General features: G+C 38.9%; 1 protein-coding gene across 1 annotated transcript in view; it reads right to left on the bottom strand.

The window, feature by feature from the left end:
* NEURL1 (neuralized E3 ubiquitin protein ligase 1) overlaps positions 1–1,958 on the bottom strand; it is a 228,718-nt gene extending 226,760 nt beyond the window's left edge. Inside the window, exon 1 of the mRNA XM_075841098.1 lies at positions 1,551–1,958. Within this exon, the coding sequence (XP_075697213.1) occupies positions 1,551–1,641 (91 nt within the window). The 5' untranslated portion in view covers positions 1,642–1,958. The remainder of the gene's footprint in view (positions 1–1,550) is intronic.
* Positions 1,959–13,394: the final 11,436 nt, after the last annotated feature.

The raw sequence follows: 13,394 nt of genomic DNA, 5'->3' as shown, positions 1-13,394 counted from the left end.
GAGGTGATGCATGTGACCACTTGGGAAAGCATTTGGTTGCAATGGTCATAGAGCAATACGGCACGTCATCGCTGCTGCAATGTAAAACGAAAACCAGAGGGGGATCACGTGAGCATCAGGGGTTTCAATAGGCTAGTATTGTATTTTTTGTGATTTTATCACATATGCTGTTACCAAAATTTTTATTTAACTCCTGGACAACCCATTTAACTCTAGTCGGTAGGAAATGAATATATGATAAAATGAGAATAAAATATACAGGATAGAGAGAGAGAATATTGTTACATAATTGCCATAGTTTACAGACCCACAATAATAAATATTACATGTATGCTTTATAATAGACAACACCTAAAAAGAGTGATGTCAGGGAAACAGATATTGATCATTAAGTAAGGGCCTGTTCACATTAGCGATCGCTTTCCGTTGATGGGTTCCGTCTGAGCTTTGTTGGAGGAACCCATCAACGGATAGGCAAATGGGAACCGTAGCTTCCGTTTGCATTACCATTGATTTTAATTCTTCCGTTGCTAGTGGTTTCCGTTTGTCTCCGTTCCGTAAGGTTATCGTTTGACGGAATCAATAGCACAGTCGACTGCACTTTTGATTCTGCCAAAACAACGTAAACCTTACGGAATGAAAACAAATGGAAACCGTTAGCAACTGAAGAATTACCATTGAAATCAATGGTAATGCAAACGGAAGCTACGGTTCCCTTTCGCCTATCCGTTGATGGGTTCCTCCGACAGAAAGTTCAGACGGAAACCATCAACGGAAAGCGAACGCTGATGTGAACACACCCTGAGAAGACATTTTAATTGGCTACATGAGTCCAATGAAGTATTTTACAAGTATGTCTTCAAGCACAGTACAATCAGAATTCAGTACATTGTTATTAAATAAAGTAATTTAGGCCTCATTCACATAAAAAAATAATAATTCACATATGAAAAGAACCAAAATGGATTCATCAATAAATCCCATTGATTTCCATAGGATTCAATATGATGCCAAAAAAAAACAAAACATTTCAGCATTTGTTTCTATTAGAAGAACCTCCTTGACAAGAGGAAAAAAAAAGTTCTTCATAAAACTGACTCAATTTAACTACTAGGAAGTTTTGCATGCAAGTAAATACGTAACATATCAGTCAGGGTTTATAAGAGGTCATTTATTATAAGCAGTATCTCAATAAATTATCCAGTGAAATCCAACACTTCCAATCTAATATATTCAGACAAAGAAATTCATACTGGGAGAAGACGGAGGCTGCTGCTCTGATGGTAAAATATGGAGAATACACCTGTAGGGTTTGTTTTATGTGAATTTCATCAGTTCAAGATCATAAAGCTTCTCGAGCAGTTAAAGGGTGTATGGAAGCAAGTGCATGTGTGCATCTAGACATCTAGATGTAGCAGAGCCATATCTGTCATTTGGCACAAGTCATTCCAGGTAAACCCACTAGTTTTATCACCATGCAATCCGAAAGAGTTAAATGACAAATTCAGCACTGCTTTGCCTGTATTAGTATCAAAAGTCTGATGACCTACCTTTAAGGTGGTGATGCTGATGGACCCTGTGGAGTCTGGTCTGGTGTCCTCTGGGGAATGTAGGGATGCTGCCGGACAAACTGTTACCCATGGCATCCAAATGCAGCTCAGGAGCTTTGTGAGGGATAAACGTGCCCAGGGAAACGCAGATCTGCTGCTGACAATCTGTTTGTAGCTCCTTGAATCATCCAATATCTCCTTTTCTGCCACAGAGGGACTTGAGCCCTCACTCCCCCTCCCTTTTTGACTATTATTGCAAGCTGCTGTTTCTCCTCTGTGATATGTTTTAGATCCTTCGTCTTTTTTACTTAGATGCCCTTCTTGAAAAGGGCTGAGGGGACTTCACCATGCTTGCTATCCCGTGATCTCACCTAGCAGAGCTGCCTTCTACAGTTGGCATCTCTGCCTCTGCCAGCTACCTGGCAATGTCTGAGCTCCATATGAATATATAACAAAACATCATCTGGCCAATCCATAGTCTGTACCCGCCCAACTCTGTTGGTTTCAAACTTTAAAATTCACCAAATCCTGAATGTGCTTTATCACGCCAGATACCAAACCATCTTACCCATCAATGTACCAAAGGGCATCCTGGACAGCTTTTGGATTAATCAGAAGGCATCTTACTATAACCCAAGCTGTTCTTTGAGCGCGACCTCAAGTAGGTGCATGGATTTTCCCCCGATCTGAGTTCACACATTTGTAAAAGATCTAAAGGACATCACAAAGATAATTTAACCTGAGAACCTCAGTTTATGCGATGAGATATTTTGGCTTACAGTAAATAGTGTTTCCAATTGAAACAAACATGCATTTATTAAATAAAATACACAATGTCAATGCCCTAATGGGGTTCCTATATTTACTATCATAGTAGAACATATAGAAAAAAGGACACACTTTTGACATATGGCAAAAATAGCCATAGATCCACTATAAAATTTGGGATTTGTTGCCATTCACCTAATGCCTCAGGTGCTGCTGATGTTGTTGCTATAGACTGAATGCAGAAGTATACACTGCTTCCTTCTCACAAGAGACTGTGATGAAACTTTAAAGTACATTTACATACTATTTCATATTATTGTGAATAGTCCAAAAACAGGAGCAATGTTCATTTTCCAATTAAATCTAAAAATTATTTTTTAAGAAAAACGATTTTTTGCTAAAGTCTAGCCTCAAGGACAGATGGGAATTCGTGCCTATACAGAGACCCAATCAAACAGAGAACTTCTTAAGATCTTGCAGATTTCCCTCTGGCCACTGAGCCCTAAATAGTCTGCCTCTTCCTGTTCTGTACAGATCACTTCTCGGGAGTCATCGCATTATCATCACAGGCAGAATTATAATGAAAGGTGACAACTCTATTGTATAGCTGCAGGCAGATAACACGATAGAACACCATTGACAATAGAACATGTTGACAGCTTAACTCCTCCTCCCTCTGCCCCTTCCCTGCGCAGTGACCTCTTCATATGTCACAGAGCATGCCCGTATGAAATACTACATTTACCCTGTAGTGGCAAATGCATGGCCAACCAGAGTCTACCTAGAAATAAAAACTGATTGCCATGAGTTTCTGTAGCCTAACTCCAAAAGATCAGATGATCTCTGAGACGGCTTGAGTATTAAAAAAGGGGTTGGATAAAGAGAAAACCCCTTAAAAATAAAAATGACCCTAAATTCCCGTTTTGTGGTCCTAAAATTAACCAGTAAACCAGGACAGGAAAATAATTCAAAACAACTGCCCAGACTAGGAGACATCCGTTCCCTCTTACTGGTGTGAGGGGAAGAAAAGAGAAATTTGATAACAGGGGCACAAAATGGACTATTACCCAGTAGTAACATTTGGATTGTAGCGACTGGATCATCCCGATCATGCTGGGTGTTTTTGAAAACTTCCCTTTAAGCACTAAGTGTACATTTCATCATATTTTTAGGTTTAATAAACATTAGAACATACATACAATAACTGGTAAAAATAAATATATGTCCTGTTTCTTAAATTCTCTATATGCCAGTGCACTAGGAACTGAATGTTTGCCAAAATGGACAAAATTCACTACAGTATATAAAAACGTACATAAATAAAACATACGCCATTCTAAAAAAAAATTGAGAGCATATAGGACTTTGTAAAGAGAAATGATTGGATGTCTATAGACAGTCCATTGTAGTGTGGCCCATTGGATGGCAGAAGCACAGACATTACAGACAATTAATAAATACACAATTTTACAGTTTATTTCTTTATTAAAGCATAAAAACTTGAGTAAATATTTTGCTTTACTTATGCAGCCTTAGGGTATGTTCACACACAAACTCGAAAACGTCGCAAAATACGGAGCTGTTTTCAAGGGAAAACAGCTCCTGATTTTCAGAAGTTTTTTAAGCCGTTTTTGAAGACGTTTTTAAGTTTTTCGCAGCATTTTTTACGGCCGTTTTTTGGAGCTTTTTTCGATAGTCAATGAAAAACGCCTCCAAAAACGTCCCAAGAAGTGACCTGCACTTATTTTTCACGGACGTTTATTTTACACGTAAAAAACGCAGCGAAAAATGCTCCGTCTGAAAAGAACGCCGTTTTCCAATTGAAATCAATGGGCAGATGTTTGGAGGCGTTCTGCACCCGATTTTTCGGCAACTTTTCGGCCGTTTATGGCCTGAAAAACAGCCGAAAATAAGTCGTGTGAACATACCCTTATAACCTGCAATATAGCCAATGCACCATTCTCCAAGTTACTGCTAGAACCTATTATTTAGCTGCTTATGATCTATGCTGCACTGCCTTCTGGGATGGTAATGTTTATTTTTTTTTAATTACTCTCCAGTGTATGCTGTAAAACCATTTTTGCTGAATGCAAATCACCACAGCAAAAGCTGTACAGACGTTGAACAATCAGGAAATACTGGGAGATTTTAGCTCAGAAACCAGATGTCTGAATGCAGCTCTAGAATAGGAGACATGCTTAAGAATGTTTAGGCATCTAAAATACATATAGGAATTAAAGGGGTTTTCCCATCTTGAACATTTATGGCATATTCATAGGATCCATATGGCCATTTCTGTAATACCAGTCACCTTGCCACTGATTGCCCACCTGGATGTGACAACCAACGGCTGCCTCACAAGATTGGATTGGGGAGCCCCATTTTTGAGATAGGTGCGGATCCCAAAAGCTGGGACCCACATCTATCAGACACTTATGGCATATCCTGTGAAAATGCCATGAATGTCTAAGATGGGAATACACCTTTAAGAATTCTGTAAAAATGGTTGTCTAAGCAAAAACATTGATAGAATTTGCTATCAATGTCTCATTGGGCAATAGTCCGACCACTGTGACTCCCGCGAGAATAAAGTGGCAACAATGCTAGGAGTTTAGCACCACTTAATCTCCTGTCAGCTCCATTCTGCTTTTTTCATAGGCCACGTGGCAGACCCAATACTACAACATTACAGTATGTAAACCCTGTTGTCTTTCTCCTTTTCTACTTCTCCGTGGTCAATATAATCTTTACAGGGGTATGCTGTCCGTTTCCCTAAATCAATCTCAAGCCTTTGCACAGTTCATAATTTTACCCTAGAAATCCACAGAAAGGCCTTCCGAAAACCGAAGGCATTTGCATAGATTAATCAAATTGTACATCAAAAAACAAGGCAGATAATTCTCATTCAAGGGCAGTGGGCATGTTAACATTGGCTAACTAGGCAACTAGTCGCGGTTACATCCCATTGTAAAGTCCCCTAGTGGAACTAAAAATACATATTTTTTTTTATAAAAGTCAAATAAGGTTTTATTTAAAAAAAATATATATTTTTTCCCATAAAAGTGGTTCTATTGTTCAAGAGTGTTAAAAAAATCCTGCGTTAAATAAAATTGTAATAATATTTGGTATCGCCGTAATCGTAATAAACCGTATAATAATGGTAACACGTACTTATTCCACACGTGTAAAAGAAAAATATGCAAATCCAAGTAAATCAATCAGTCCCATTGGGGGCCATTAAAATTTTTAATACAACTGATCCCGCTATAACACAAGCCCTCATACGGCTACTTTATAGGAAAAATAAAACAATGATGGCTTTCGGTATGAGATGATGGCCACAGGTAATTGAATAACTTTTTCTGTATTTGGCTATATATATATATATTCTGTGTCTCCCTTATCTGGGATCTGATTCTAGACATTGATTCCTTGGTGGATAAGTAGTGATACACACTGTGACTTGATACTAACCTGATTAGGGTCATGGTGTTTTTTTTTCACTTGAGGCTGTTTTTAAATTATGTTTTTTTTATCCTTTTGTATATATTTGTGTGGGGCGGGGTATTTTGTCCAAATTTTGGACTAATAGAGATTATATAATAAAGAACTTTTTTGGACTATTTGGTCCGTAGAACTGCTCTGGCCTACCCATTTTTTTGGTATTACTTGTGCAAGTATTTATGTCTTGATTTTTTAAATTATGCTCAGCATATATATAGGTGTATAAAGCATTTTAAAAATAACCTATACATATTTGTTATCGCCGTAATTGTTCCCACCCATAGAATAAAGTTAACATGTTATTTATGCTGCATGGTGAACAGTGTAAATTAAAAACAAAAATCAATGGAAGAATTATTGTTCTTTTTCCATTCCTTTTAAAAAAAAAAGTTACCTAATAAGTTTCATATACCCCACAATGGTGCCACATGTCAATAATAGAAGGAAACTAGTCACTGAATGAAAACCAAAATACAATTACTTAAAAAAAAATATCAAACGAAAAAAATCCCAAGCAACACAGTATTACCCATCGGAGTCTTCATTATAATTTTGATTAGTGTTGACTCTCAGCTGACCTGTATATATTCGCATAACTTACAAGAAAGAGTTAATGAGAGTCAACTAGAAGTGGGTAGAATGGAATCTGTCCGTGGAGGAGAGAAAGCCCCAGAGTTTAGATGTTTATACTGTGTAAATGATCTAGTAGGGTATACGGCCTCCCTGTGATTGCTATAGAATGTACTCATGGCTCCAATGCGCAGTGTTTATACATAAACGGTTTATTATGTAAAATGTACATTCGTTATATTAGACAAATGCTCAGAGGACTTTTCTGAAATTCAACCCTGATTCAAATCTGATGTTCGCGTAGATCTGGCTGTACATTGAACTAACTGGTTGTCAATAAAAAATTGTACAAACAGAAGCTGGGTCATGTACAATGTATTACAAAACCGCAATGGCCCCCATGTCATCACACTGCGATTCGCTAAAAGAGACCTCAGCGTCAATCCAAGGTCCTATGGATGCGCTGAGAAATGGAGTCTGTGGTTTGCTGGATGTGGAACATGTGAAATTCTGCAGAGAACTGTGGAAAATGCCGGTTGTATTATTGGTAATGGCTGGAATGTACTTATTAATCACCTGTACTATTTACTAAGGGAAACTGAATGGTTACAGAACTACAGTATAACGCACTTACCTCTTTGCAGCTTTGTGCTCAATTTATAGAAGATAGAAGAAGCCTTGTTCAGGGACAGGGGCAGAAGGAAACTGAAGAAAAAAAATAAAACTAAACGTTATAACACATTAAATAAAATAAAATAAAAACAGAATAGAAAAATATAAGAATGTCATATCATATTATTTATAATGATAAAAACAACGGTGATAAGTTTCCTTTAAGGATAAATCCTGTTAAGATAAGGAAAATCTTGGTTCTCCGTTTCTTCCTAAATATTTATCAAATTATTACGAAGCTGGGAGATCTTGATCCAAGACCCCAACAATGCATTGAATAAAATGGGGCTTGATTTGTGTATATTAAGGGGATTATCTGCTTTAGACAATTCCTATCAAGGGCATACAGACTTTAATAGATCAGGAGCAGACACTGACAACATAGAACAACTGTGCAAGAACAGTACACATGCTCCTTAAATATATGGTTTGACCACCCCTGAGCTTACCTGGCTAAAACTAGTTATGATGTCACAGTAGCTTACCTGACTAAAACTAGTGATGTCACAGATGCTTACCTGAGTGATGTAATAATAAAGCATGTTAACTGTCTAAAACCTGCGGTTTACTTCAATTTAACACTGACAGACGTTTACCTGACTGAGACCCACTTATGATGTCACAATAGTTTACCTGACTAAAACGGTTGTGATGTAAAGCCAGGTATGATGTCACAGCAGCTCACCTTACTGAAACCCATTTGTGATATCGCAGTGGTTTACCCAGGGGCAGACAAAAACACAGAGGGCAAAAACACACTATGAGCTCTATGTGCATTACACGGACCATCCATTACTTTCAATTGGCGCCGGGTAATTACTCATTGAGGAATAAAATTGAAAAGATTAAAATGGGAACTTGTGGCCGCTTTCCTCAGTGCAATCAGATGACTGCGGGTGAGTCCCACTATTGGGTGTGTGGCATGGCATGCCAAAGCTTTAGACTATGCAGAAGTAGAAAACACCTTGGGGGCTAAAGACCACCTGGCTACAGCATAATAGCAGAATTAAAAGAAGGTTGTGCAAGGTTCCTCTATTTATAAAATACTTGCGTTAAGATCATTTTGGCACGTTCTTGAACAGACTACACGGGCCATGCAATCAGACAAAAAAAAGTCCAAGATTTTTTTTTAATACATTTTGTCTCAGTGGGTAACCAGAATGAAACTTGCTATAAAATCACAATCTTCAATGGAGCAATCATTTGTAGGTCAGCTTTCTTAACACAGTACCTCATATAAGTCATAGACAAGGGCGCTATTAGGATAATTGGTGCTCTGTGCAGTACTTTCTGTTGTTTCCTTGCCCCACTTATGGTGTACCATATAGTGCCCAAATAACATGATAGTGTACAAACGGGGGGGGGGGGGGGGGCCTGAATAACGCTGCAGCTCTTTCTAAGGTATGTTAGTAATACATCATTTTTATTTAGATTAGGGCACCATTTGCTTTCTCTAAGGGTATGTTCACACGTAGTCAACCAAAACGTCTGAAAATCCAGAGCTGTTTTCAAGGGAAAACAGACCCTGCTTTTCAGACGTTTTTTTACCAACTCGCATTTTTCGCGGCGTTTTTCGCGCCGTTTTCGCAGCGTTTTTTACGTCCGTTTTTGGAGCTGTTTTCATTGGAGTCTATGAGAAAACAGCTCCAAAAACGTCCAAAGAAGTGTCCTGCACTTCTTTTAACGAGGCTGTATTTTTACGCGTCGTCGTTTGACAGCTGTAAATAACAGGTCGTCTGCACAGTACGTCGGCAAACCCATTCAAATGAATGGGCAGATGTTTGCCGACGTATTGGAGCCGTATTTTCAGACGTAAAACGAGGCATAATACGCCTCGTATACGTCTGAAATTTGGCCGTGTGAACATACCCTTATAATTGCCTCATAGGTCAGCCATATGAATTACTAATCTCATGATCACACAGTAAACTCCTGTAAACTTATGCGCGGTCAGATGTTTGGTTGTCACAGTAGTAAATGTGTAACTTGTTCAAGTGCTTTTATTACAGAGAATTTTTACATGGAATAAATTCCTGCAGTCACCTCAGCATTAGGTTTGTTCCCACGTTATTGTTTTTTTGTTTTTTTTTTCTTTTCAATGTTGCTTATAGTTTATTTATAGCAAAATCCTAACTCCTGAAATAAAACATTACAAGTAATGCAAACAATGGAGGGAATTTATTAACTTTTCTATTTACATCAGTACTCTGGCATAGAAAAGTCACAAATGGACAAGCATTTTTTTAATCACTGGCACACGAACAGCCAATTTATTAACCCCTTAGCAAAATGTGACGTAATTGTTCGTGAAAGACGCCAAGGGGGAGTATGGAGCGAGCTCACGGACTGAGCCTGATCCATACTCAGCGGGTGTTGGGTGTAACAGTCGACACCTCACTGCAACTCCGATCCTGGTTGTTTAACCACTTAGATGCTCTGGGCAATAGCGACCACGGCGTTTAAGCTGTTAGACAGAGAAGGTCAGCCCCCTCCAACAGCCCATTCCACCCCACCTCCCCGTGATGCGATTGCTGGGTGCCAGTTTGTCAAGGCAGCCTGGGGTCTAATAAAAACACCCAGGTCTGCAAACTTTGTATTTGTACGAGCGATCCAAATAAATGAATAAAAATTAACATAATTAGTATTGCCGCGTCTGTAAAATTATGAACTATTTTAATATAATATTTATTAACCCACACTGTGAATGCCGTAGGACACCTCACTTCCCCAAAAGGACGTAAAAAAAGGGATCAAAAAGTTGTATGTTCCCCTAAATAGTACCGATAAAAACTACAGCTAGCTCCACAAAAATAAGCCCTCACTCCACTCCATCGACAAAAAAAAATGTAAAAGTCATGGCTCTCAGAATATGGCCACATAAAACAGATTATTTTTTTTTTTTTTTTTTTTTTTTTTGTAAAAGTAGTACATTCTGAAAAGAACTATATCAATTTACTATCGCCATAATCACATTGACCTGCAGAATAAAGTTAACATGTCGTTTTTGCCGCATGGTAAACGCCATAAAAACGATACCCAAAGACTATTGGTAGAATCAAAGTTTTTTCCCATTCCAACCAACAAGTAATTTTTTTACAGTTTCCCAGTACATTATGTGGTACATTAAATAGTACAATTAAAAACTACAACTTGTACTGCAAAAAACGAGCCCTGATACGGCTATGTCGACAGAACAATTAAAAAGTTATGGCTATTGGAATGCAACCATGCAAAAACAAAAATTAAAAAGCAAAAATTATCTTGGTCACCAAGGGGTTAAGAGGCGTGCACCTCTTAATAAATTAGGTGCATCTTACTCCAGCGAGGTTTATGTTAAGACTGGCAAATGAAACGCCAATTTGAATAAATTTCCACAAATATGTTATAAAGACTCACATCAAAAGCCAGGATGACTGTGGCCCCCTGCTGGCCATGGCATCAAACAACTCTCCTAAATCTAAAAAAAGGGGTATAAGTATTGGAATTAAAGCCTATTTAATGTAAAACGTCAGGTAGAAAACCTAGAAAAAAGTACTCCTTGTGTTGGGGCTCTTGTGCTCATGTAAAATGTAAAAGTTTTGTAGTTTTGTATTTTTCCACTATACTTTGGGACAATACCTCACAATTTTCAAGATCTGCTTGTAGTCATTAAATAAAACTTCCAACAATTGAAAATCTGTCCCCGTCCTGTGATAAAGTAATTAGACTGTGTGAACTGGAAATGCTGCCCCATAGCAACTAAGGCGATCACTGTTTTCATATTTAGTTTTCTATTCTGAAAAAGTTAACCCTTTAATGACAAGCCATTTTTTTGTGTTTTCATTTTCACTTTTCCTCCACCTAGTTTTTAATGACAACATTTTATCTAAATTACCATATAATTTTCTAGGAAACATTTGAAAAATAATTTTGTGGGGTGGAATAGAAACAAAAACAGCAATTTTCCCATTTTTTTTAGGGGGATTTTATTTTATGGGTAACCGCAGTAAAAATTACATATTCACTTTATTCTGTGGGTCAATACGATTACGGCGATACCAAATTTATGAAGTAATTTTTATGTTTTACCATTTTCAAAATAAAAACATTTTCTAAAAAAAAATAAAAGTGTTTTGTGTCGCCATATTCTGAGACATAGAACTTGTTTCCTTCAATGGAGCTGTGTGAGGGCTTGTTTTTGCAGGGCAAGCTTTAGTTTTTATTGGTATCAATATGGGTCACATACAGTGGCGGATTATCATATGGGCGGTTCGGGCGGCCGCCTGGGGCCCGAGGCTCCCAGGGGGCCCATGGCAGCCCGAACCGCACATAGTCTGTCAAAACTATTCAGCGCGCTAGCGCTGCTAACTGCCGCTACGAAGATGGGGAGGAGCAGAGAATTGGCCAAGATAGGGGTAGGACACGCCTCCCTGACAAGTGCGGGCACCGCCATTGAGTAACAGAACAGCGACGGACAGCTGTTCTGTTACTCCAAAGCTGGAATAGAAGAGCCGGGCGGGCGGTCACCGGCGCTGAGGTTAGTACAGGCTTATCCTCCTGCCCAACTGGTTCCCGACCGCTGGATGTATTTTTACGGCCAGCGGTCAGGGACGGGTCCTTAAAAGCCGAGACATAGACTTTCTACGGCTCGGGTTTTAACTTGCTGCCCGCGCGATCGGGCAGCTGAATGTCGGGTCTCCGGCTGTCAGTGACTGCCGGGGACCGACCCTGAGGAGAAGACAGAAGCAGCTTTCGCTGCTTCTGTCTTCTCCGATGTCTTTTTACACAGCGCTCAATGAACGCTGTGTAAAGGAATAGAGATAGCAGCAGCGGCGCTGTGTCTATTCCTCCCGGTGATCATGTGACTGGTCACATGATCGCCGGGTGCCGTTAGTGGCAGGCTGCTACTGGGTCTTACTAGACCCAGCACAGCCCTATTAGTGACAATCGTCACTATGAGAGGGCTATGCAGCTCCAGTTACAGTGGAAAAGATGGTGTAAAAGAAAGAAAAAAATATATAAAGTTCCCCAAAGGTCTTTTTTGACCTTTGAGAAACAGACCATAGTAATAAAAAAATAGTAAAGTAAAGTGCAAAAAAAATAATAAACACACATAAAATACCCACCCCCAAAAAAAACATTCCCCCTGCCAATCATTGTTGTAACGCTAGCGCTGACCCAATTACCCTAATATAGACATGCAATATATTAAAATTTACGGTAAACAATGACGATTACAAATAAAAGGTCTATTTTAGGGTAAAACTACGTTATTACCAAAAAAAAATAGCTGAAACGTAAAAAAGCTTATTTTTTTACTATTATTTTCAAACTTTATGAATAAAAATTCTAAAATAGCAAAAAAGGTGTGTATAAAAACACGAAACCCGCATTGTCTACGGAAAAAACATCGCAAAAATCACGTCGGTTTTATTTATTTTTAATAAAAATGTGTGTTTGGTGCAACTTTGTAATTACGTTTTATTAAAAAATATTTTCACTTTTTGAGATACAGCTGCTTTGTATCCTGTATCTGTCAGGTCAGCAGGACTGAGTCGTTCTGAGTCATTCTGCAGAAATGAGTCATGGCCGGGAGAAGTCGTCATGAGCGCTGGACCGGATGGAGAAGAAAAGAGGAAAAAAACTACTAGAATCTGAGACGTCGTCACCTGTGAGTCACTAGATTTATAGAGAATCTGTCACCTCTCCTGACATGTTTATTATAGGAAATCCTTGTATTTCACAAAAAGTCTTTCTGCAGTCCAGGACTGATAGACAATTCCCCTTCTCAGGAGGATGTGTCCCTGCACAGTGTGATACTGTCAGTATGTAGGGACACCGCGCTGTGACAAGGGAAATCGTAACACTGTGTTAATGCTTGCCCAAAAAGGTAGTGTTAAAAATAGTTACGGCGCGGCAGGGCGGCGGTGAAGAAGGGGGGCCCAAGTTTGGGTAACAGCCCAGGGCCCATGGTCTACTTAATCCGCCACTGGTCACATATGACTTTTTTTGGGGGGAAAACGAGTAAATAAAACAGCAATTCTGGCATTTCTATTCATTCTTTTACTGCGTTCACCGTGCGGGTAAACAATGTTATATTGTAATAGTTCAGATGATTACGGATGCAGCGAAACCAGTTATGTTTTTTACATTACTCTTTGGGAAAAATGGGAAGAGGACGTCAATTTCCCCGCCGCCATATTGCCAATCGCCTAGGAACTGCTAACCTTACAATGAAACACAGTCAACCAAACAAAAAACAATTGCTACACGGAATACACACATGCAGATCCCACCTGATCCTCTTCTGTTCTTGTAAAACGTTCAGGAACAGTTTAGCATTTAGCATTG

This window comes from Rhinoderma darwinii, chromosome 11, assembly GCF_050947455.1.
Source record: "Rhinoderma darwinii isolate aRhiDar2 chromosome 11, aRhiDar2.hap1, whole genome shotgun sequence".
Classification (NCBI taxonomy): Eukaryota; Metazoa; Chordata; class Amphibia; order Anura; family Rhinodermatidae; genus Rhinoderma; species Rhinoderma darwinii.
This window is presented reverse-complemented; position numbering and strand designations above follow the sequence as displayed.